Source organism: Taudactylus pleione, unplaced genomic scaffold, assembly GCF_031769625.1.
Source record: "Taudactylus pleione unplaced genomic scaffold, aTauple2 ptg001142l, whole genome shotgun sequence".
Taxonomy (NCBI): domain Eukaryota; kingdom Metazoa; phylum Chordata; class Amphibia; order Anura; family Myobatrachidae; genus Taudactylus; species Taudactylus pleione.
Window position 1 is genome coordinate 644,388 of NW_028285543.1, and position 27,432 is coordinate 671,819.

The 27,432-nt window shown below is 47.7% G+C and overlaps 1 protein-coding gene across 4 annotated transcripts in view; it reads left to right on the plus strand.

Moving 5' to 3' along the window:
- Positions 1 to 27,432, plus strand: part of LOC148453487 (uncharacterized) — a 586,638-nt gene that overhangs the window by 534,715 nt on the left and 24,491 nt on the right. For 3 of the 4 annotated variants that reach the window (XM_088462053.1, XM_088462054.1, XM_088462056.1), the window contains one exon: positions 7,821 to 7,880. The exons of the other annotated variant lie outside the window; for it this stretch is intronic. In XM_088462053.1, coding sequence (XP_088318179.1) covers positions 7,821 to 7,880 — 60 coding nt within the window. The remainder of the gene's footprint in view (positions 1 to 7,820; positions 7,881 to 27,432) is intronic. 4 annotated transcript variants of the gene reach the window in all.

Sequence of the window (27,432 nt, forward strand, 5' to 3'; positions counted from 1 at the left end):
CAATATATGATGGTGTCAGTAGTACATGAGGCCATTGTTCCCAGCACATAACAATATATGATGGTGTCAGTAGTACATGAAGCCATTGTTCCCAGCACATAACAATATATGATGGTGTCAGTAGTACATGAGGCCATTGTTCCCAGCACATAACAATATATGATGGTGTCAGTAGTACATGAGGCCATTGTTCCCAGCACATAACAATATATGATGGTGTCAGTAGTACATGAGGCCATTGTTCCCAGCACATAACAATATATGATGGAGTCAGTAGTACATGAGGCCATTGTTCCCAGCACATAACAATATATGATGGTGTCAGTAGTACATGAGGCCATTGTTCCCAGCACATAACAATATATGATGGTGTCAGTAGTACATGAAGCCATTGTTCCCAGCACATAACAATATATGAAGGCGTCAGTAGTACATGAGGCCAGTGTTCTCAGCACATAACAATATATGATGGCGTCAGTAGTACATGAGGCCATTGTTCCCAGCACATAACAATACATGATGGCGTCAGTAGTACATGAAGCCATTGTTCCCAGCACATAACAATACATGATGGTGTCAGTAGTACATGAGGCCATTGTTCCCAGCACATAACAGTATATGATGGTGTCAGTAGTACATGAAGCCATTGTTCCCAGCACATAACAATATATGATGGTGTCAGTAGTACATGAAGCCATTGTTCCCAGCACATAACAGTATATGATGGTGTCAGTAGTACATGAGGCCATTGTTCCCAGCACATAACAGTATATGATGGTGTCAGTAGTACATGAGGCCATTGTTCCCAGCACATAACAATATATGATGGTGTCAGTAGTACATGAGGCCATTGTTCCCAGCACATAACAATATATGATGGAGTCAGTAGTACATGAGGCCATTGTTCCCAGCACATAACAATATATGATGGTGTCAGTAGTACATGAAGCCATTGTTCCCAGCACATAACAATATATGATGGTGTCAGTAGTACATGAGGCCATTGTTCCCAGCACATAACAATATATGATGGTGTCAGTAGTACATGAGGCCATTGTTCCCAGCACATAACAATATATGATGGTGTCAGTAGTACATGAGGCCATTGTTCCCAGCACATAACAATATATGATGGTGTCAGTAGTACATGAGGCCATTGTTCCCAGCACATAACAATATATGATGGTGTCAGTAGTACATGAGGCCATTGTTCCCAGCACATAACAATATATGATGGTGTCAGTAGTACATGAAGCCATTGTTCCCAGCACATAACAATATATGATGGTGTCAGTAGTACATGAGGCCATTGTTCCCAGCACATCAGTATATGATGGTGTCAGTAGTACATGAGGCCATTGTTCCCAGCACATAACAATATATGATGGTGTCAGTAGTACATGAAGCCATTGTTCCCAGCACATAACAGTATATGATGGTGTCAGTAGTGCATGAAGCCATTGTTCCCAGCACATAACAATATATGATGATGTCAGTAGTACATGAAGCCATTGTTCCCAGCACATAACAATATATGATGGTGTCAGTAGTACATGAGGCCATTGTTCCCAGCACATAACAGTATATGATGGTGTCAGTAGTACATGAGGCCACTGTTCCCAGCACATAACAATATATGATGGTGTCAGTAGTACATGAAGCCATTGTTCCCAGCACATAACAATATATGATGGTGTCAGTAGTACATGAGGCCATTGTTCCCAGCACATAACAGTATATGATGGTGTCAGTAGTACATGAGGCCACTGTTCCCAGCACATAACAATATATGATGGTGTCAGTAGTACATGAAGCCATTGTTCCCAGCACATAACAATATATGATGGTGTCAGTAGTACATGAGGCCATTGTTCCCAGCACATAACAATATATGATGGTGTCAGTAGTACATGAAGCCATTGTTCCCAGCACATAACAATATATGATGGTGTCAGTAGTACATGAGGCCATTGTTCCCAGCACATAACAATATATGATGGTGTCAGTAGTACATGAGGCCATTGTTCCCAGCACATAACAATATATGATGGTGTCAGTAGTACATGAGGCCATTGTTCCCAGCACATAACAATATATGATGGTGTCAGTAGTACATGAGGCCATTGTTCCCAGCACATAACAATATATGATGGTGTCAGTAGTACATGAAGCCATTGTTCCCAGCACATAACAATATATGATGGTGTCAGTAGTACATGAGGCCATTGTTCCCAGCACATAACAGTATATGATGGTGTCAGTAGTACATGAGGCCATTGTTCCCAGCACATAACAATATATGATGGTGTCAGTAGTACATGAAGCCATTGTTCCCAGCACATAACAGTATATGATGGTGTCAGTAGTACATGAGGCCATTGTTCCCAGCACATAACAATATATGATGGTGTCAGTAGTACATGAGGCCATTGTTCCCAGCACATAACAATATATGATGGTGTCAGTAGTACATGAGGCCATTGTTCCCAGCACATAACAATATATGATGGTGTCAGTAGTACATGAAGCCATTGTTCCCAGCACATAACAATATATGATGGTGTCAGTAGTACATGAAGCCATTGTTCCCAGCACATAACAATATATGATGGTGTCAGTAGTACATGAGGCCATTGTTAGTATGTGGACACAATAGCTCAGAGTATAATGAAATGGAAATTTGACGCTTTCCCTCTGATTTGTCCGTAAGGAAAGCTGTACCGTTAGAGCGCCACCATCCATCCGTTGTCATGCCTCGCCAGTCACACAGTTATATACGCGCAGACTGTACTGTGCGTCCATCTCAGGTAAATGGAGGTTATGGAGGAACAGGCGCAGATCTGGGTAACCTGGAATTGCGGATTCTAGGGTGAGATTAGCGACTCGTGTTCTACATCCAGTTTTTTTTTTCACCAAACATGCGTCTTAGTCGCAGTGCGATGTGATTAGGACGCACCAGGAGACTGCGCTGACTAATATGTCATGTGACCCTTGTATATATATGTGTGTGCAGAGTCTATTACTCCGGCATTGGCCACGCACAGCTGAGTGCGCTACCAGCCGCTGGACAGAGAGGAGGGGGCCCTTGTCGGAGACTGCACACGGGCCCCCTCCTCTCTATAGACGCCCCTGGGCAGAATACAGGTCATCAGTCACTTTATTGGCACCATAAGTTCTGGTGTTGGTGGGAAATGAGCAGAATGATGATTGATGGACGTGACAGGGGCTCCAGCAGAGGAGGGGGCATATAGGGTGTTATACACAATGTAGCTCAGTAATGGGGACTGCTGAGGAGGGGGCATATAGGGTGTTATACACAATGTAGCTCAGTAATGGGGACTGCTGAGGAGGGGGTATATAGGGTGTTATACACAATGTTGCTCAGTAATGGGGACTGCTGAGGAGGGGTATATAGGGTGTTATACACAATGTTGCTCAGTAATGGGGACTGCTGAGGAGGGGTATATAGGGTGTTATACACAATGTTGCTCAGTAATGGGGACTGCTGAGGAGGGGGTATATAGGGTGTTATACACAATGTTGCTCAGTAATGGGGACTGCTGAGGAGGGGGTATATAGGGTGTTATACACAATGTAGCTCAGTAATGGGGACTGCTGAGGAGGGGGTATATAGGGTGTTATACACAATGTAGCTCAGTAATGGGGACTGCTGAGGAGGGGGTATATAGGGTGTTATACACAATGTAGCTCAGTAATGGGGACTGCTGAGGAGGGGGTATATACGGTAATGTACACAATGTAGCTCAGTAATGGGGACTGCTGAGAAAGGGGTATATAGGGTGTTATACACAATGTAGCTCAGTAATGGGGACTGCTGAGGAGGGGTATATAGGGTGTTATACACAATGTAGCTCAGTAATGGGGACTGCTGAGGAGGGGGTATATAGGGTGTTATACACGATGTAGCTCAGTAATGGGGACTGCTGAGGAGGGGGTATATAGGGTGTTATACACAATGTAGCTCAGTAATGGGGACTGCTGAGGAGGGGGTATATAGGGTGTTATACACAATGTAGCTCAGTAATGGGGACTGCTGAGGAGGGGGTATATACGGTAATGTACACAATGTAGCTCAGTAATGGGGACTGCTGAGTAAGGGGTATATAGGGTGTTATACACAATGTTGCTCAGTAATGGGGACTGCTGAGGAGGGGGTATATAGGGTGTTATACACAATGTAGCTCAGTAATGGGGACTGCTGAGGAGGGGGTATATAGGGTGTTATACACAATGTAGCTCAGTAATGGGGACTGCTGAGGAGGGGTATATAGGGTGTTATACACAATGTAGCTCAGTAATGGGGACTGCTGAGGAGGGGGTATATAGGGTGTTATACACAATGTAGCTCAGTAATGGGGACTGCTGAGGAGGGGGTATATAGGGTGTTATACACAATGTAGCTCAGTAATGGGGACTGCTGAGGAGGGGGTATATAGGGTGTTATACACAATGTTGCTCAGTAATGGGGACGGCTGAGGAGGGGGTATATACGGTAATGTACACAATGTAGCTCAGTAATGGGGAGTGCTGAGGAGGGGGTATATAGGGTGTTATACACGATGTAGCTCAGTAATGGGGACTGCTGAGGAGGGGGTATATAGGGTGTTATACACAATGTAGCTCAGTAATGGGGACTGCTGAGGAGGGGGTATATAGGGTGTTATACACAATGTAGCTCAGTAATGGGGACTGCTGAGGAGGGGGTATATAGGGTGTTATACACAATGTAGCTCAGTAATGGGGACTGCTGAGGAGGGGGTATATACGGTAATGTACACAATGTAGCTCAGTAATGGGGACTGCTGAGAAAGGGGTATATAGGGTGTTATACACAATGTAGCTCAGTAATGGGGACTGCTGAGGAGGGGGTATATAGGGTGTTATACACAATGTAGCTCAGTAATGGGGACTGCTGAGGAGGGGTATATAGGGTGTTATACACAATGTAGCTCAGTAATGGGGACTGCTGAGGAGGGGTATATAGGGTGTTATACACAATGTAGCTCAGTAATGGGGACTGCTGAGGAGGGGGTATATAGGGTGTTATACACAATGTAGCTCAGTAATGGGGACTGCTGAGGAGGGGGTATATAGGGTGTTATACACAATGTTGCTCAGTAATGGGGACTGCTGAGGAGGGGGTATATAGGGTGTTATACACAATGTAGCTCAGTAATGGGGATTGCTGAGGAGGGGGTATATAGGGTTATATACACAATGTAGCTCAGTAATGGGGACTGCTGAGGAGGGGGTATATAGGGTGTTATACACAATGTTGCTCAGTAATGGGGACTGCTGAGGAGGGGGTATATAGGGTGATATACACAATGTAGCTCAGTAATGGGGACTGCTGAGGAGGGGGTATATAGGGTGTTATACACAATGTAGCTCAGTAATGGGGACTGCTGAGGAGGGGGTATATAGGGTGATATACACAATGTAGCTCAGTAATGGGGACTGCTGAGGAGGGGGTATATAGGGTGTTATACACAATGTAGCTCAGTAATGGGGACTGCTGAGGAGGGGGTATATAGGGTGTTATACACAATGTAGCTCAGTAATGGGGACTGCTGAGGAGGGGGTATATAGGGTGTTATACACAATGTAGCTCAGTAATGGGGACTGCTGAGGAGGGGGTATATAGGGTGTTATACACAATGTAGCTCAGTAATGGGGACTGCTGAGGAGGGGGTGTATAGGGTGTTATACACAATGTAGCTCAGTAATGGGGACTGCTGAGGAGGGGGTATATAGGGTGTTATACACAATGTAGCTCAGTAATGGGGACTGCCGAGGAGGGGGTATATAGGGTGTTATACACAGTGTAGCTCAGTAATGGGGACTGCTGAGGAGGGGGTATATAGTGTGTTATACACAATGTAGCTGCATAATGGGGACTGCTGAGAAGGGGGTATATAGGGTGTTATACATGATGTAGCTCAGTAATAGGGACTGCTGAGAAAGGGGTATATAGGGTGTTATACACAATGTAGCTCAGTAATGGGGACTGCTGAGGAGGGGGTATATAGGGTGTTATACATGTTGTATTTAGTAATGGGGACTGCTGAGGAGGGGGTATATAGGGTGTTATACACAATGTGCCTATGTAATGGGGACTGCTGAGGAGGGGGTACATAGGGTGTTATATACAATGTAGCTCAGTAATGGGGACTGCTGAGGAGGGGGTATATAGGGTGATATACACAATGTAGCTCAGTAATGGGGACTGCTGAGGAGGGGGTATATAGGGTGTTTTACACAATGTAGCTCAGTAATGGGGACTGCTGAGGAGGGGGTATATAGGGTGTTATACACAATGTTGCTCAGTAATGGGGACTGCTGAGGAGGGGGTATATAGGGTAATATACACAATGTAGCTCAGTAATGGGGACTGCTGAGGAGGGGGTATATAGGGTGTTATACTGCTGAGGATGGGGTATATAGGGTGTTATACACAATGTTGCTCAGTAATGGGGACTGCTGAGGAGGGGGTATATAGGGTGTTATACACAATGTAGCTCAGTAATGGGGACTGCTGAGGAGGGGGTATATAAGGTGTTATACACAATGTAGCTCAGTAATGGGGACTGCTGAGGAGGGGGTATATAGGGTGTTATACACAATGTAGCTCAGTAATGGGGACTGCTGAGGAGGGGTATATAGGGTGTTATACACAATGTTGCTCAGTAATGGGAACTGCTGAGGAGGGGTATATAGGGTGTTATACACAATGTAGCTCAGTAATGGGGACTGCTGAGGGGGGGGTATATAGGGTGTTATACACAATGTAGCTCAGTAATGGGGACTGCTGAGGAGGGGTATATAGGGTGTTATACATAATGTAGCTCAGTAATGGGGACTGCTGAGGAGGGGTATATAGAGTGTTATACACAATGTAGCTCAGTAATGGGGACTGCTGAGGGGGGGGGGTATATAGGGTAATATACACAATGTAGCTCAGTAATGGGGACTGCTGAGGAGGGGGTATATAGGGTGTTATACACAATGTAGCTCAGTAATGGGGACTGCTGAGGAAGGGGTATATACGGTAATATACACAATGTAGCTCAGTAATGGGGACTGCTGAGGAGGGGGTATATAGGGTGTTATACACAATGTAGCTCAGTAATAGGGACTGCTGAGGAGGGGGTATATAGGGTGTTATACACAATGTAGCTCAGTAATGGGGACTGCTGAGGAGGGGGTATATAGGGTGTTATACACAATGTAGCTCAGTAAATATATAGAAATGGGAATTAGCAGAGAGGAGCAGTGATTCCTCTGTATATAGGCCATTGATGAGACATCTAGAACACTCTTTAGTTCTGGATCACATGTCTCTAGAGCGCAGGTTCTCAAACTCGGTCCTCAGGACCCCAAACGGTGCATGTTTTCCAGGTCTCCTCACAAAACCAAAGGTGAAATAATTAGCTCCACCTGTGGATCTTTTAAAATGTGTCAGTGAGTAAGACTACACCTGTGCACCTGCTGGGTGACCTGCAAATGTGACCCGTGTGGGGTCCTGAGGACCGAGTTTGAGAACCCCTGGTCTAGAGCTTTGACAGACACTACATAGAAGGTAGATGGGAAAAGCCACCTAGGGAGGAGGAAGGGAAGCGTGAGAGAACCTGCACTGAGGACAGAGGAGGTACAGGTGCTTGCAGTACAGGAATGTAGGCTTTTGGGTTAGACATAAGGGAAATAAGAGTTAGGCAGGATCTGAGGTTTGTGGCAGACAAGACGGGCTGTGCGCTCTATGTCTGATGTCACATTCTCTCTATATTTATGTTGCTTTGCAGCTGCTCAGATGGAGAGCTACCTAGACCCTGCTAAATCGGTGGAAGCAGCCACTGTCCCAGGTAACTGCAGTCAGAGACCAATTACTTCCCTTCCGTACTGCGCGCCTCCTGTCTAGCTGCTTTTCCTCCACTGCTCTGCCACTTACCCCAGCCACTCTGCTGTTACACTCTCTTCCCCTAGCTACTTACCCCAGCCACTCTGCTGCTCCACTCTCTTCCCCTAGCCACTTACCCCAGCCACTCTGCTGCTCCACTCTCTTCCCCTAGCCACTTACCCCAGCCACTCTGCTCTTACACTCTCTTCCCCTAGCCACTCTTCCCCTAGCCACTCTTCCCCTGGCCACTATGCAGCTCCACTCTCTTCCCCTAGCCACTCCGCTGCTCCACTCTTCCCCTAGCCACTCCGCTGCTCCACTCTCTTCCCCTAGCCGCTCTGTTGCTCCACTCCCTTCCCCTAGCCGTTTTGTTGCTCCACTCTTCCCCTAGCCGCTCTGCTACTCCCTTCCCCTAGCCTCTCTGCTGCTCCACTCTCTTCCCCTAGCCACTCTGTGCTCCACTCTCTTCCCCTGGCCACTCTGCTGCTCCACTCCCTTCCCCTAGCCACTCTTCTGCTCCACTCCCTTCCCCTAGCCACTCTGCTGCTACACTCTCTTCCCGTAGTCTCTCTGCTGCTACACTTTCTTCCCCTAGTCTCTATGCTGCTACACTATCTTCCCCTAGCCACTCTGCTGCTCCACTCCCTTCCCCTAGCCACTCTGCTGCTCCACTTCCTTCCCCTAGCCACTCTGCTGCTTCACTTTTCCCATAGCCACTCTTCCCCTAGCCACTCTTCCCCTGGCCACTATGCAGCTCCACTCTCTTCCCCTAGCGACTCCGCTGCTCCACTCTTCCCCTAGCCACTCCGCTGCTCCACTCCCTTCCCCTAGCCATTTTGTTGCTCCACTCTTCCCCTAGCCACTCTGTTGCTCCACTCTTCCCCTAGCCTCTCTGCTACTCCCTTCCCCTAGCCTCTCTGCTGCTACACTCTCCTCCCCTAGCCACTCTGCTGCTCCACTCTCTTCCCCTAGCCACTCTGCTGCTCCACTCCCTTCCCCTAGCCACTCTTCTGCTCCACTCCCTTCCCCTAGCCACTCTGCTGCTACACTCTCTTCCCCTAGCCACTCTGCTGTTCCACTCTCTTCCCGTAGTCTCTCTGCTGCTACACTCTCTTCCCCTAGTCTCTCTGCTGCTACACTCTCTTCCCCTAGCCACTCTGCTGCTCCATTCTCTTCCCCTAGCCACTTTGCTGCTCCACTCCCTTCCCCTAGCCACTCTGCTGCTCCACTCTCTTCCCCTAGCAACTCTGCTGCTCCATTCTCTTCCCCTAGCCACTCTGCTGCTCCACTCTCTTCCCCTAGTCTGCTATTCCGCCCTCCACTCACAGTTCTGTTTATCCACTGTAGGTTCCACAGCCTCTCTGCTGTTACACTCTCTTGCCCCATCATTTCTGCGTTCCACCCTCAGCTCTCTACTGCTCACTCTACCCTAAAGCCCCTCTACTGTTTCGCTTTCTGCCTTCAGCCCATTAGAGCTCTGTTCTCTTCCCCAGAGCTTTATATTGCTCTTCCCTCTGCCCCAGAGATTCTCTACTGCTCCGCTTTCCACCCACAGCCCTCTAGTGCTCCCCCTTTCATCCCAGAGCCCTTTACTGCTAAATTCTCTGCTTCAGAGTCCTCTATGGTTGGCCTTCCTACCTGCCCCAGAGCCCCTCTGCTGCTCCGCTTTCTATCCCCAGCCCTATAGTGCTCCCTGCTCTGACTCGGATCTTCTCTTCCACCATCAGCCTTCTAGTGCTCCTCTCTCAGCCCCAGAGCCTCTCTGCTGCTCCGCTTTCTACCCTCAGCCCTCTATTCTCTGTTTAAGAGCCTCTAAACTGCTCCTCCATCTGCCCCAGAGCTCTCTTTTGCTCTGATGTAGATTTTGATCCCTCTAGTGTTCTCTCCTCTGCCCCAGATCTCCTAGCTGCTTCCTTTGCGCCCTCTGCCTTCTAATGCCATGCTCTCTGCCCCAGTGCCCCTCTGCTACTCTGCTTTCCAGCCTAAGAACTCTTGTGCTCCACTCTCTGCCCCATAGCCTCTTTGCTGCTCCACTTTCACCTTCTGCTCCTCGTTCTGCATCAGAGATCCTCTGCTGCTCCGTTTTCCATCCTCCACTACTCTGCCCTCCATCACAGCCTCTCTGCTGCTCTTCTTTACATCCTCTGCTGCTTCACTCTACCCCAAACCTCTCTGCTACTTCGTTCTCCACTCTCATTCCTCTTCTGTTCCCTAACTCTCTTCCAGAGAGCCCCTCTGCTTCATCTCTCATGCCAACACACACACATACACACCCTACACACACACACACACACACACACACAGTCATACACACTACCTCCACACACACATACACCCTCCATACACACACCCTATACACACACCCTCCATACACACACCCTATACACACACCCTCCACACACATACATACACACACCCTCCACACACACACCCTCCACACACACACACTTACACACACCCTACACACACACCCATACACACACCCTACACACACACCCATACACACATCCTCCACACACACACATACACACACCCTCCACAGACACATACACACACCCTCCACGCACATACACACACCCTCCACAGACACATACACACACCCTCCACGCACATACACACACCCTCCACGCACATACACACACCCTCCACACATCCATACACACACCCTCCACACACACATACACACACCCTCCACACACACACACACAGTCACACATCCTACACACACACACATACACACACCCTACACATACACGCACCCTCCACACACACACACCCTCCACACACACACACTTACACACACCCTACACACACACCCATACACACATCCTCCACACACACATACACACACCCTCCACATACACACACCCTCCACACACACATACACACACCCTCCACACACACACATACACACACCCTCCACACACACACCTTCTACACACACATACACACACCCTCCATACACACACACACCCTCTACACACACCCTCCACACACACATCCTCTACACACACACCCTCCACACACACATACACACACCCTCCACCCACACACATACACACACCCTCCACACACACACCCTCTACACACACCCTCCACACACATACACACACCCTCCACACACATACACACACTATCCACACACATACACACACATACACACACCCTCCACACACACACAGTGACACCCATCCTACACATACACAGTCACACACACCCTACACACACAACCACTGTCACACACACACACACACAACTTACACCTGTACAATCTACAGAGTTATTCTACAGTAATATATGTAGATATTGTTGTGCTGATGGTGAAATGGGGGTGTACTGTATATGGGCCTGATATTGGGGTATGAGTGCTTACTTGGGTTAAGAGTTGCTTACTGATATATCACATGAGAACAATGGTGAGTACTGATATACAGGGCCGTAGCTGGGTAGTGTGGCCGGTGCCATCGCACAGGGCACCACAGGTCAGGGGTTGCTGTTTGGGCCTGTCAAATTTCTGTTTATTATCAATCTTGCTTGTAGCTTCCTCTTATTTCATCCCCAGCATCTCCTGGTCTCTCCTATCTCTTCCCTGGCCCTTTTCTACTTCAGGGTCCATAGGGTATCCACAGGATACCTTGGGGTATAGGTGTGATGTTAGGCATCGGGCACCATAGAGTTAAGCTTTCAGCCTCCCAGGATGCACTAGGGTCCCCCTCCTATACCCCACCCCCGAGCCAAGGCATCTCAGTTTGGTTTGGTGCCCGGCCGGAGTCGGTTGCACCTGTTAGAGGGGGGCTTAGAAGAGCCCCTGAAGTTTCTTCAATGCAGCTGTGGCTACACATCTGGATGTACAGCATGGACAGTCGGTTCTGACGTCCATGCTGTCCTCCCTACACCCCCGCCGGTACCAGAACGCTGGTACTGATCCGTGGATGCTGGTGAGCATCTGGGGTCACAGCTAGCGGTGACCCCAGATGTTTAGGACCATGGCCGGAATCAATGGGGACAAAGGTAAGCAGCGGGGTGCCGCGGTGGGTCCCCGCTGACACATGGTCCAAAGTCCCCAGGTAGGGGGCTCCCTGGGGACTGGCTGCAGCGTGAAGCCAGGTCCTAACCTGCGCTTCCACTACCCCCCTGGGACAGCAGGACCGCGGCAGAGCGGTAGCACTGCGGCATCCCAGGGGCTAAATGCATGCCAGGGGAGCGCGCCTTCCCTGTCTCACAGCCGGCACCTCCCCCGCTGCACACAGCCCTCTCTGCTCTAGCTGACTGGTCCTGTGTCAGCGCTCCTCCCCCAGGCCGGCCTCCTCTCTGCTCCTCGGTGGCCATCTTTGCTGGAAGCATGGTGAGTGCTGCTGGACGCTGAAGGACTGTGACATCGCGGTCTGGGCCCCCCTGCATACCTCTCCTCCGCTGTGGTCAGGTCTGTGTATGCAGCGCTGTGTCCTACCAGGCCCTGTGTCTGTGTAGTTGAGGATCAGCGCTTATAGTGCAAGAATTGATTTCTTTGCACTGTATGTGACTGTGCTAGCGCTGCTGCCTGTACTTCATTTTCTATCTGTCAGCATTTAACTGTCCCTGTTCTTTCTGCTAAAGCCCTTGCGGTGTGGTGCTTGCAGGGTGGTCTCACACTATACTAACAAGTATCAGTGAGAGGGGTCACATACTTACCATTATGTCTGAAAGTGATTTTCCTCTCCAGCTTTTATGTACTACATGCAAGGTACCTATAGCGGAGGGGGACGGTAGTGCGGAGGGACTATGTCGGCAGTGTTATTCGTTGACGCGGCCGATTACAGTCACGGCTCCGGTACAGGAGCCGCCCTGGGCTTGTTTTGCCAAAGCGCTTACAACCCTCGTGGGCCAGTTAGCTCCGCAGCCTGCCTTCACTCAGATGGGATTGTCCCCGCAGTCAGTGGTGTCGTCACCCATGCAGGGGTTCCCGAGACAATTAATGGTACCCCACAGTCTCCCTATTTCCCCTCCTCAGGTCTCTCATGAGCCTGCGTGGGTTAATTCATTAACAAGCTCTGTACAGCAGTTGTCAGACGTGTTGCAGGGGGAGTCTGTGATGCGGCCTCACAAGCGGCCGGTGGCGTCTCAGTCTGCTCCTTATGAGGAAGATGACGGGACGTCCGATGATGGGGAGAGTCTGGATCTTTCTGACGAGGAACCTCCCCGTCCTAAAGAGTCGGACACTAAGTCTAAGGTGTATATACCTGGCCTTTTTCGTGCAGTCCGTACTGCTTTAGTTAGAGGATGAGGAGCCTCCGGTATCAAAGTCCAAATACGCCTTTTTCAAGGATGTTAAAGGAGATACCACAGTGTTTCCTCTTTCGGTACAATTAGTTGACCACCTAGAGGAAGCGTGGAAACAGCCAGGCAAACGATATCAGCCTCAAAGGCGTTTAGCAGTGGCGTATACGTTTGCAGACAATTATTTTGTCAAGTGGGAATCACCTCCACAGGTGGATTCTCATGTGACTCGTCTTGTCCGTAGTGCCACATTGCCCATGCCATCCATGTCCTCTCTTAAGGATGCTATGGACCGCAAGGTGGAGATCTGCCTGAAGTCCGTCTATTCCCTTGTGGGGGGGGGGCAGCGCGGCCAGCTATGGCCATTTGCTGGGTTGCCAGAGCTATGGAGCGCTGGGCTGATACGTTGGAGACGTGCCCTCGATCCCTACTGTTCGGCGGAGCAGACGGAGTTGATCGGCAATCTCCGGGATTCGGCCACTTTTATCAACGAAGTGGCCATAGATATTAGTACCCTGGCGTCTCAAATTTCTTCGGCAGCGGTTGCTGCTCGTCGCACCTTGTGGTTGCGATCCTGGAAGGCGGACGCTGATTCCAAAAAGTGTTTGGAGGCGTTGCCTTTTAACGGAGAGGTTCTCTTCGGTCCGGACCTGGACAAGATTATAGCCACACTGGCGGCAGCTAAATCAGCATGTCTCCCGTCGGCTGCTGTTCCTTCTGGTTCAGGTACATCGTCCTTTCGGGCTTATAGGGCCCAGGGTAGGCCTAAAGCACAGTCCTTTCCCCGACAGGCTGGCCCCAAGAAATCGGCCAAGCCCCGGAAGCAGGCCTGGAGTACCAGACGTCCGGCCCCTAAGCCAGGGCCTCCCTTTGGGGGATCCCAAAGTGGGAGGCCGCCTTCTGCAGTTCGCCCAGTGTTGGTCGGTCACCACGACAGACACTTGGGTTCTCGAGGTGGTCTCACACGGGTATGCCCTCTCCTTTCGGCACAGACCCCCGGCTCGATTCTTCACCACGGGTTTACCATCAGACCGGAACAAAGCCACGGAGCTGCGGAAGGTCTTGCACACTATGCTCCAGGCTGGAGTTATAGTGCCGGTTCCATTCTCCCAGAGGGGCCAGGGATTCTATTCCAATCTCTTTTTGGTGCAGAAACCCAATGGGTCCTTTCGTCCGATTCTCAACCTCAAAGCTCTCAACAAGTCTTTGCGGGTGCCGAAGTTTTGGATGGAGACCCTTCGGTCCATCATTCTGGCGCTTGAACCTGGGGACTACATGGTGTCATTGGACATACAGGATGCTTATCTGCATGTCCCTATTCTTTTGCGCCATCAGCAGTTCCTCAGGTTTGCAATCCGCATCGACCACTTTCAGTTCCGGGCGTTACCTTTTGGCCTGGCGACAGCACCACGTGTTTTCACCAAGGTGATGGCGGTCATGGCGGCTTCCCTGCGGCTGCAGGGAGTCTGCATGTTGCCGTACTTGGACGACCTTCTCTTAGTGGCAGGATCTCCGGAGCTCCTTCTGCGCCACTTGGACCTGACCATTGCGCTACTGCAATGGCACGGCTGGTTAATAAACTGGCAGAAGTCCACCCTGGTCCCGTCTCAGCGGATTCTGCACCTCGGAGCCTTATTGGACTCGGGACAGCAAAAGATCTTTGTGATGGGGGAAAAGATCTCTGCCTTACAGTCGAGGGTGCGCAGTTGTCTGCAGAGCCGCCGGGTGTCTCTACACTCGGCGATGAGGTTACTGGGCTCCATGGTGTCGGTATTCGACATGGTGGCATATGCCCAGGTTCATTCCAGACCTCTGCAGCACCTGATCCTGTCCAAGTGGAACGGGCTGCCTCAGTCTCTAAAATCCCAGACGATAGTGCTCACTCCGGAGGTTCGCCTGTCCCTTGCCTGGTGGTTGCAGACGACCCATCTCAACAAGGGTTGTCCATTCTGGGTGTCGAATTGGGTCCTGTTGACAACGGACGCCAGTCTTCGGGGCTGGGGAGCAGTTTCGGGTCCACGCTTGTTCCAGGGCAGGTGGACTCCGGCAGAAGCAGAGCTTCCAATAAACATCTTGGAACTCCGAGCGGTTTTCAACGCTCTCCAGCAGGCACATCGGGTACTCCAAGGTCACCCAGTGCAGGTCCAGTCGGACAACGCTACCACCGTGGCCTACATAAACCGGCAAGGAGGAACCCGAAGTCGGGCGGCTCTCGTAGAGGTGTCTCGGATCCTGGTATGGGCGGAGCGCAATCTTCCGGCCATATTAGCTGTCTTCATCCCGGGAGTGCTAAACTGGGAGGCGGACTTTCTCTGTCGCCAGGACGTTCATCCGTGGGGAATGGTCCCTGCACCCGGACGTTTTTCAACTTCTGGTGGACAGATGGGGTCTTCCAGAGATCGACCTCATGGCATCCCGGCACAACAACAAGTTGCCAGTGTACGGGTCTCGCACAGGAGACAAAGAGGCGTCTCTGGTGGATGCTCTGTCCGTCCGGTGGACGTTCCGGTTTGCTTATCTCTTTCCTCCGGTTTCCCTTCTTCCACGGGTAATCCAGAAATTCAAACAGGAAGGAGGGACGCTCCTGTTGATAGCTCCCGCATGGCCCAGATGGCACTGGTTCTCAGACCTTCAGGGTCTGTCCGTGGATAGTCCTCTGTGGTTGCCGCTACGACCGGACCTTCTGTCACAGGGTCCTTGTCTTCACCCGGATCTGACTCGGCTGTCTTTGATGGCGTGGCTGTTGAGACGGCCATGTTAAGGTCCAGGGGGTTTTCCAACTCTGTAGTGCGTACCATGCTCAGAGCTCGGAAACCGTCTTCCGCGAGAATATACCATCGCGTGTGGCATACGTTCTTCCAGTGGTGTCGGCCGAGAGGTTATGCACCGCGGGAGTTTCATCTGTCTCGGGTTCTCGCCTTCCTGCAAGCGGGACTAGACCATGGGCTTCGCCTTGCTTCTTTGAAGGTGCAGGTTTCGGCCCTGTCTGTCTGGTTCCATCATAGGATTGCTACAATCCCGGATGTGCGCACCTTTATGCAAGGTGTTCTGCGCATTCAGCCACCCTTTGTTCCACCTGTGGCGCCTTGGGATTTGGCTGTGGTCCTGAGGGCTCTCCAGGAACCGCCGTTTGAACCACTGGGCTCAGTGGATCTTAAATGGCTAACAGCTAAGACTGTTTTCCTTCTGGCCATAGCTTCGGCCAGACGTGTTTCTGATTTAGGGGCTCTTTCTTGTAGACCCCCTTTCTTGATTTTTCATGGGAACAGGGCAGTGCTACGCACTCGTCCTGAATTTCTTCCCAAAGTTGTTTCCCAGTTTCATGTTAACGAGGAAATAGTTGTTCCGGCCTTTAACTCACCTGGCCTTTCAGTGGGTGAGGCCACTTTGGATGTTGTGCAGGACTTATGTTGACCGCACTTCTTCGTTTAGGAAGTCGGACGCCTTGTTTGTCCTCTATGGCTTCCGTAAAAAGGGTTGGCTTGCTTCAAAGCAAACTTTGGCAGCCTGGATCCGTATGGCTATTTCTGAAGCTTATCTTCATGAAGGTCTGCTGGTTCCTCCTTCTGTGAAGGCTCATTCCACTAGGTCTGTGGGTCCTTCGTGGGCAGCTCGACGTGGTGCCTCTGCAGTCCAGATCTGCAAGGCTGCTATGTGGTCCTCTACCCATACCTTCGTGAGGTATTACAGGTTTGACACCTTCGCCTCTCAAGATGCTTCCTTAGGGCGGCGGATTCTCCTTTCAGCACAGGAGCGTCCCCACCCTTAAAGGATACTGCTTTGGGACATCCCCAAGGTATCCTGTGTGGATACCCTATGGACCCTGAAGTAGAAAATATGAGATATGGTAAGAACTTACCTTTGTTATCTCTATTTCTACGAAGTCCATAGGGTTCCACAGGACTCCCGCCCTGTTGCACCTGTGCTGCAGATGGGCTTTAGTCTGGTCACTGGTTTTTCCGTCTCCCTCTGGTGAGAATGTGATTCTTGTGTGTGTCCAGATCTTTCTTCTCTCTCTTCCTTCTCCTCCTCTGGCCTATGGCTTGGTACCTAACTGAGATGCCTTGTCTCGAGGGCGGGGTATAGGAGGGGGCCCCTAGTGCATCCTGGGAGGATGAAACTTAACTCTATGGTGCCCGATGCCTGACGTCATCACCTATACCCCAAGGTATCCTGTGGAACCCTATGGACTTCGTAGAAATAGAGATAACAAAGGTAAGTTCTTACCATATCTCATAGTTTTTGGGTGCATTATGGCCCTCATTCAGACCCACTCGCAAGCGGGTGCACGTACGTTAGGCGTACGTACAAAAATATTTAAATTCAATGGCTCGCTCGTATTTTCGTTCCCATCTAAAATTCCTCCCTAAACTCAGGCGACCCCTCCTCTAACTAACGAGCGTGCGAAATAGCGAGCGTACATCCCCGAAATGGCTTGAAGGGAACGCACGCACAAGTGAAACCGGAAGTGGCCTTGTCAGATGTCGATTACCTGCTCCTTTATTCTGCCTACCTCCCTCAATCGTATCATGCCAATCAATGTATCAATTAGCTTAATTTTTTTTTTTTTTCAACACAATGCAAGAAACTTTACTCTTGTCCGTGTTTGTGTTTACCCGCAGAATACGTACGGATGGAACATTCGCTTTTATTGTTCAAAAAACATGTGAACCACAATTAAACAATTGTTCTATTGCTGTGGATCCCCGCATATTTCCCGGGGTTCATTTCTTTATTTAAATTTGCTTACGCATGTCACTGCATCAAGCCTATCATAACTCTCCAGAGATTTCTGGCCCTGTTGAACACATGACTCATACACTAACCAATAAAATTGCTCCTGTTAATTTCCAAAATACATTAGCCAATCAGAAATTTTGGCCACACTTTATCAAAAATGTTTTGTATGAAAAACTCCATTGCCATCATGAGAGCCTCCGCATTCACCAGGCGCGAGCTGCTGGTGCTTACGGAGGTGATGGATAGGCGGATCACCAGCCAGCCTCCACCCATCACCAACCGGCAGAAGCGCTCCGCGTATGCGGAGGCACGGTCCCGCCTGCGGTCGATGGGTTCACACCGCAACATCGGGCAGCTTGAGCGCAGGTGGTCAGACCTGCAACGGCGAACGCCCCGCTTGCTGGCATGCTTTCGCATGCAGATCGTTGAAAGTAAGTGTTATGTATTGTGGTTTTCATGTTTGTGTTTGTGGGGCAAACTGCGTGTGCATGTTTTCCTGTCTGTCCTATTAATTATTTGTCCTCATATCTGCGTGTGCATGTTTTCCTGTCTGTCCTATTAATTATTTGTCCTCATATCTGCGTGTGCATGTTTTCCTGTCTGTCCTATTAATTATTTGTCCTCATATCTGCGTGTGCATGTTTTCCTGTCTGTCCTATTAATTATTTGTCCTCATATCTGCGTGTGCATGTTTTCCTGTCTGTCCTATTAATTATTTGTCCACATATCTGCGTGTGCATGTTTTCCTGTCTGGCCTATTAATTATTTGTCCTCATATCTGCGTGTGCATGTTTTCCTGTCTGTCCTATTAATTATTTGCCCTCATATCTGCGTGTGCATGTTTTCCTGTCTGTCCTATTAATTATTTGTCCTCATATCTGCGTGTGCATGTTTTCCTGTCTGGCCTATTAATTATTTGTCCTCATATCTGCGTGTGCATGTTTTCCTGTCTGTCCTATTAATTATTTGTCCTCATATCTGCGTGTGCATGTTTTCCCTCTATTTCTGTTTTTTTCATTCTACTCCTTTTTGCATGTTTTTTGTGGCTGTTTTTTTTTTATTAATTTGGGCCCCGGATTTGCCCAGAAACTAACCTCAATTTGTTTGACATATTTTAGGAGGACAGCCAAGACTACGCCGTCACCGTCCGGCCAGACGGCGTTCCCGGCCACTATCCCCAACCCCCAGCCAACACTCCACCCCAAATATTTCCCCTATACCCCACTCCTCCCCAGCCTTCCCAGACCCTCTCCCGGAACTGTCGGGCCTCCTTCCCCTCCGTCCCACTTCCCCCTCTCCTCCACCCACCCCTCTTCCAATTACCCCCTCCCCGGAGTCCATCATTACCCCTCCCCGTTCTTTGGGGAATGAAGGCTCCTCCGAGGAGGAACATGGAGGGACTTCCGGAGCTCCCGTTTTGGCTCCCGGTATGTTTTTCTTTCTCATTTTTTTTAACCACAAACTGTTTGTATGTAATCATGTGTCGTGCCTTTATTCGTGCTTGTTTGGTTTACTTTTGGTGATTTAGCAGTTTGCCTTTACCTCTTCCTGCTGATTTCAACATACACATATCACACCTGTGTGAATTTGTACATAGGCCTTGTATTTTTCCAGCACCCCCTTTTTGTTTTGGTTTTTCTTTTTTCGGTTTAGGAGTGATTTTGTTGTGTTTTTGTTTTTTTAATGTGGATTCCCTATTGTTTTATTAATCCACACACTTTTCTCACCCACAGAGGAACAGAGGCGTCGTCAAGAGGTGGAGGATTGTGTTGGCCAGATGCGCCAACATGTAATTGGCCTTCTTGTGGCCCTTGACCGGCTGTCTGGCATCCTTCGCCAGTAGTTTTTTTTGTTTTTTTTCGTTTTGTAAATAAATTTTGTAGTTCTAATATACGTTCTGGCTCATTCTTTTTTTCAAAAACATAAATAGTTTTCCCTGACATAAGTAGACTGTTCCTGCAAGGATTTCCCTTTTTTAAAAGTTAGATTGTATTTGGTATTTGTATGTTAAACAGCCACAAGAAACACATAACAGTAACAATGTCATTTCCCTTTTTGGGTGTAGTGTCAATTAGATATTTCGACATTTTACAGGTTCCTAGTTGGTGTGCAAGCTGCTTAGGCCAATCTTCAAAATCCAAAGGTTTGGACAGGCTTCCTTTTGGTGTGGGTTGGGAACCTGCAAACATATTTCAGTTTACATCAACTGGTGTCAGTACTGGATTACCCCTTAGTCAATTGTAAGGTGTGTTAACCTGGTTCCACTTGCTGTTAACGTCCAAAAAAAGGAAGACCATTTCACTCTCCAAACATTTATTCACAACATAAATGAGAAATCAAAGTGGTCAGTCCCAAAACAAAAAAAACGTGATAATCTCAAATACAACACATACAAATAAAATATTTAATTAAAAAAAACAATCAAGAACTGGTTGACGAAGGACCATGCCAACATGATTCCACAAACATGGCGTTGCGATATGGGTTCCAGAATATATGGACAAAATCACCAGATCCAGGTTTGGTAAGGGTAGCAGGAAGTAGTGAGCGTTGGAGTGGCAAAGATTATGTGAACAAACAGAAGATGGTGAAAAAAAAAAAAAAAATTAGATGTTCGCAAACAAACACAAACACAGGTATAAACACTGTAGTTTGGGTCAAACTTACCTAAAAAATCTGGCCACCACATCATTGCGTATGGCCCCCCCACATACTGACCTCCGACCAACCTCGGGGGGGCCATCCTCAGGTAAGGCATCCTCTGGCTGCATTGGGACACCACTCCTTATGGCGATGTTGTGAAATATCCCACACAGGACCACAATTTTCGACACCATATCCGGCAAATACATGAGCTCGCCACCAGAGCGGTGGAGGCATCTGAATCGGCCTTTTAAAAGGCCGATACAGCGCTCCACCACTTGCCTGGTGGCTGTAAGTGCGGAATTATACTCACTTTGTGGGCCTGGTGTGGGAGCCAAATAAGGAGTGAGCAGCCAGGACATGCAAGGGTATCCACTGTCTCCTGTGAAAAATAAGAGACAACATCAGGAACACTGTGTATCAAGCTTAACATTGTTATGTACTAAAGGTCTCCACTTACCCAGAAGCCACGCATCACCAGCTTGTAGGTTGGTTAATTTCTGCCATATCCCTGATTGCCGGATGACGAAGGAGTCATGTGCACTTCCTGGTAACTTAGCATTCAGGGACAGGATCTGGAGGGAGGCATCACATACCACCATCACATTCAGGGAGTGATAGTGTTTCCTGTTTCTAAATATTGCCTCCAGCCGTGCTGGAGGCTGAAGTGGTATGTGAGTACCATCCACAACCCCTATGATGTGTGGGAAGCCAGCTATTTGGTAAAAATTGGCCTTGGCCACACTAAGGGCACCCATATCCAAAGGCATTTGAATAAAATGATGGAGGTGCTTGAAAAGTGCCTCCATCACTGCCCTCAGGATCCGGGAAAAGGAGGATTGGGAGATGCCCGCCACTATTCCCACCATTGTTTGAAACGATCCTGAGGCACAGAAATGTAACACCGCCATAAATTGCGTCAGTGGTGGTATTGCTGTTGGACTGTCAATTTGCCGCTCAAGATCACTTTCTATTAATGAGAGAGTGTCTATGATGATTTTGGGAGGTAGACGGTAGCGTCTTAAAACCTCATCATCGGGCATTCCAAAAAGGGTGACACGTGTTCGAAATATCTGGGGCCTTGCATGCCTACGATGCCTACGCCTGGGATGAGATTGAGGTTGGTCGGCTTCCGGGAGCATGGCCAGAACAATCCGCCCCAGATCAACCTGAAATTCAAAAATTTCAAAGTAAGGCTTTTGACCCACCCCAAAACTATATTAAAACAACTTAGCTTTATGATACCATCCATTGCTGCTTACATGCCGGGGTATTGTCATGATACGTCCAAACTGAAAATAAACAACAAAATTACTTGACACATTTCACTCTGTGCATTTTTGTTGATACATTTTGTGCTAGACCAAAGTTCAAATATGCCAAACACCCATTTAGCAAAACCGCAAAGCGACATTTAACACAGTACATCAAAACGGGTCGAAATGTTGGCTCAAAAAGCGAAAGCTAAACCATCAAAAAGTTAGAATGATTATTAAGCTGTTTAAAATGTGCTAATTAGTTCGCTAATACAAGTCACAAGAGTAACTACTAAAAATGCGCTAATTAGTTCGCTAATACAAGTCACAAGAGTAACTACTAAAAATGCGCTAATTAGTTCGCTAATACAAGTCACAAGAGTAACTACTAAAAATGCGCTAATTAGTTCGCTAATACAAGTCACAAGAGTAACTACTAAAAATGCGCTAATTAGTTCGCTAATACAAGTCACAAGAGTAACTACTAAAAATGCGCTAATTAGTTCGCTAATACAAGATAAAAAATGGACTTACCAAGAGCAAATATCTAAGATGCAAAATCAAAAGGTCTTTGGGGTCGAAAATAAACAAAATCTAAAATAGAAAAAATTAGGTATCCAAAAATTACAAAATATACGAAACACAATGAAACAACAATTGAACAAAAGTTAGACTTCACAAAACGTACCAAATCAACAAACGAGGTCCCAAAAATATAAACCAACAAAGATAACGGAAAAAAAAAACGCAAATCTAACCAACAAACGAATCTCCAACCTCCAACTCCTTTCTACGCAATCAATAAACTCCAGCCAAGATAACCTCCAACAATCCAAAAACGCCACCTCGACTTGAGACACACCAAGCCATAAATAGTGTTTCGTTTCCCGCACAAATTAAGGAGGGATCATAGGGCCGCACAATCAATGATGCGGCCGCAAAATAAGGACGCATGTATAAATACGTCACGAAAACACATTCAAATTCTGGTGTATTTCTTGTTTGGACCTCAGACATGGCGACAGACCAGGGAAAAAATGCACAAGAGTCAGGCGGTAAGTCTTTCATGCATTTTCTATCAACGATTAATTTGAAACATAAGATTAGGCAAGTTGTGATTTTGTGAATTCTGAAAATTTACACAAATAGGTGAGGAGGATGACATGGAAGAGGCTGCTGGGCCCAGTATTCCGGCCAAAGCGGGCAAAAAAAAAAGGCAGCCACATTTCACAAGAAAGGAGATGGAGGTTTTGATCCAGAAGTGTGTGGACATCCTGCCACAGGCAGACAGGAATATGAGTCTAAGCCAGAAGTGGAGAATGTGGGAAGAGGTAGCCGTTGCTGTCAATAGAGTGGGTGATTATGTCCGTCTAGCCCGGGATGTCAAACGGCGGTAAGTAAACCCTTGCCCCCCCTAAAAACAAACCCCATTTTAAACCAAAGGATAATGGCTTCCATTTTTCCCCACAGATGGGCCGACTTCAAATATCGCCTAAAGCAAAAACTCGCGGACAGGGCTAGGCATGCAAGGGGGACAGGTGGGGGTCCCACCCCTGTGTCATTGGAGTTGACGGATTTAGAAGAGCTGGCACAGGGGTGTGTGCAGCCTGTGGAGGTGTTTGGCGTGTCCAACATGGATACGGACATGCCAGACTTTGCGGCTCCTCATGTTGGCCCAGGTAAGTATTGTGATGTCACCAACTCTGAAATGCTATTGTGCCAATATGTAGATTCTAATGTGAGTCTTTTCTCATTTTTCCAACAGAGACACAGGCGGATGAGTCTGCTCCAGAGGGAAGCCTTGGCCGCAGAATTTCTGCTGGCTCTGCAGGGGAGGAACCAGTACATCCGGCTGAGGACCCTGCAGAAGCCAGTCCAGGGCGTGCCCCCTCGCAGGCAGTGGGCCTCCTCACAGAACTCAATTTCAAATCGGATTTCCATACGGAGAGTCTGCAGAGGATGGACGCCAGTCTGCTACGGGTGGCTGAGGCCCTGGAGCAAAATGCTGCGGCCAACGTGACCATTGGTCAGGCCCTGGCGGAAAATACCAGGGCCAACATCCGCATCGCCGATGTCCTGGAGCAGCTCGTTCGCCAGCACATGGTGGAGCCGACCTCCTTCCTGCCGGAACATCAGGATCCTCCACCTCTGGCACAACATCAGCCAATCCTCCAAATGTGCCTAGCCCTGTGCCTAGTCCAGAGGCCACAACATCTGCCTCTGGACAGGCCAGCCCGATGGCATCCCGGACCCGGTCTGGCGCCCACCCTCCCCCATCCAAACGGGCGAAAAAACGGTGACAGCAATGGCGACTTTTCCCACACTCCTTCTGTGCTTGGCTCATATTCCTTTCTGGTCAAAACTTCCCTCTCCTTTCTTGTGAAATGTTTTTAAGTTATTTTTGTACGTTTATGTTATCAGTTATTGATTTTTTTTTTTTTGATAAAAAGTATCTTTGGCAGAAAAACTAAAAAAAAATATTATGCCAATTGGTTTGTGTTTAAACAATAAATTTATGACAAAAATCTGACATTGTATTGTGACATTATTGTACAAATGGGTTACATTTAATACTGGCCCTAAAGGCAAAAAAGGACACCAAAAACCATTTCATTTGTATAAAAAAAAGGCCTCTTGAAGGAACGTTTAAAAAATCACAAAACGATGCAAATTCCACATTAAAAAAAAAAGGGGAGCTAATTAAAACATGATGACATTATTGTTACAATAGGCCATAAACAACAAATTGAGCCCAAAAAAAACCCCAAAAAATGTACGCCAATTGATTGTGTAATCATGACATTAGCAGGTATGATTTCCACCTGCGTACGCTTTTGTGCTATCCCAATAAACTGCTTTCCAAACACATACCAAGCCGGTTTTCAATACAACACTAATTGCTTTTGTGACCACCCGCGATTAATCGCTGCAACATCGTGGAGTCCCGGGACGGAGGAGAAGGCCATCGCCAATGTGGTCGAGTAATCCAGACCCTAAACTGTGCGAGCATTTTGAAGGGAAAGCGGATGTTCCAGTGACGTATGTGACGGTCCGAACACATTTTACGCTCGCATCTGCTAATGTATGTACGCCCCAAAAACGCCTCGCCACGCCTGCGTTTTTCCATCTCCACCCAAAAACGCCCTGTTCTGTCAATCACATTTGACATGTCACTTCCTGTACGCTATTTTAGGAACGACAGATAAAAAGCTTGCAATCTGCCGTACGCACATGCGCAGTGTAACACCGACGCATGCGTGGTTAGTCAACATCGGAACGCAACGAGCGTACTGCTGTTTGCGAGTGGCTCTGAATGAGGGCCTATGTCCCTTTGAAAAATGAGGGGGGCACCATAAAGTCTAGTTACGGCTCTGCTGATATATCACATGAGAACAATGGTGATTACTGATATATCACATGAGAACAATGATGATTACTGATATATTACATGAGAACAATGGTGATTACTGATATATCACATGAGAACAATGATGGGTACTGATATATCACATGAGAACAATGGTGATTACTGATATATCACATGAGAACAATGGTGATTACTGATATATCACATGAGAACAATGGTGATTACTGATATATCACATGAGAACAATGATGGTTACTGATATATTACATGTGAACAATGGTGATTACTGATATATCACATGAGAACAATGAAGAGTTCTGATATATCGCCTATCATTATTCCCCTGTCAGGATTTCACAGTCGGGAAGCCGGCGGTCTGAATTTTGACCATCGGCTTCCTGACTGCTCCCCGATTTACATACTCACTGCACAGTTATTGTTTGTGGCCAGATGAGCAGTAACTGAGCGTAATTGTTGTAGTTACCTGGACTAAGGGCCTGATTCAGAGCTGAACGCTCTGACCAGAGCGCTCGCTCTGAATCAGGGCCCTCCTCCATGAAAATGGAGCGGCCTCCTGGCCGCTCGCATAGCTGTGGGTGACCACCCACAGCATATGCGAGCGGCCAAAAAGATGGTCGCGGTGGTCTTGACCATCGCGACCATCGGACTTGCGACGGAGACCCTGCGGTAGGGTCTCCCTGCCACAAGCCCTGGAGTGATTTTGGCTCTGTCAGAGCCAGAATCACTCCCACTGACATCACTAGTGATGTGAGTGGGGCCGGCTTAAGACGGTAGGCGTTCCCATGGGAACGCCTCCGTCTGGCAGGCACGCCCCTGGCACGCCCACCAAAGGGGGCGTGCTGTCAGTCAACATCGACAGCACGCCCCCTTTGGTGCGAGACCCGGAGCGATGGAAAGCCTGTCGCTCCCTGGGTCTCGCGCATGCGCACGACGGAGCTCCCTCCGTCGTGCGCATGCGCAGTGGGGAACTTCGACCCGCTTGCGAGCGTCCTGACGCTCACGAGCGGGTCTGAATGACCCCCTAACTCCCAACTCTCTGGTCTAATTACAATTTCAGCTTATTACATGAGAACAATGATGATTACTAATATATTACATGTGAACAATGATGATCACTGATAATATTACATGAGAACAATGCTGGGTACTGATATATTACATGAGAACAATGCTGGGTACTGATATATTACATGAGAACAATGCTGGGTACTGATATATCACTTGAGAACAATGATGGGTACTGATATATCACATAAGAACTATGATGATTACTAATATATTACATGAGAACAATGGTGATTACTGATATATCACATGAGAACAATGATGCTTACTGATATATTACATGAGAACAATGCTGGGTACTGATATATCACATGAGAACAATGATGGGTACTGATATATCACATAAGAACAATGATGATCACTGATATATCACATGAGAACAATGGTGATTACTGATATATTACATGAGAACAATGCTGGGTACTGATATATCACATGAGAACAATGATGGGTACTGATATATCACATAAGAACAATGATGATTACTGATATATTACATGAGAACAATGGTGATTACTGATATATCACATGAGAACAATGATGCTTACTGATATATTACATGAGAACAATGATGATTACTGATATATCACATGAGAACAATGGTGATTACTGATATATTACATGAGAACAATGGTGCTTACTGATATATTACATGAGAACAATGATGATCACTGATATATCACATGAGAACAATGGTGATTACTGATATATCACATGAGAACATTGATGTGTACTGATATATTACATGAGAACAATGCTGGGTACTGATATATCACATGAGAACAATGGTGATTACTGATATATCACATGAGAACTAGGATGATTTCCGATATTACTTGAGAACAATGATAATTACCGATATTACATGAGAACAATGATGATTACCGATATATTACATGAGAACAGTGATGATTACTGAAATATCACATGAGAACAATGATGAGTACTGATATATCAGTAATCATCATTGTTCTCATGTGATATCTCAGTAATCATTGTTCTCATGTAATATATCAGTACTCATCATTGTTCTCATGTAATATATTACATGACAACAATGATGAGTACTGAAATGTCCCATGAGAACAGTGATGAGTACAGATATACAGTCAGGTGCATAAATATTGGGACATTGACAGAATTTTCATATTTTGGCCTCTAGTCACCAC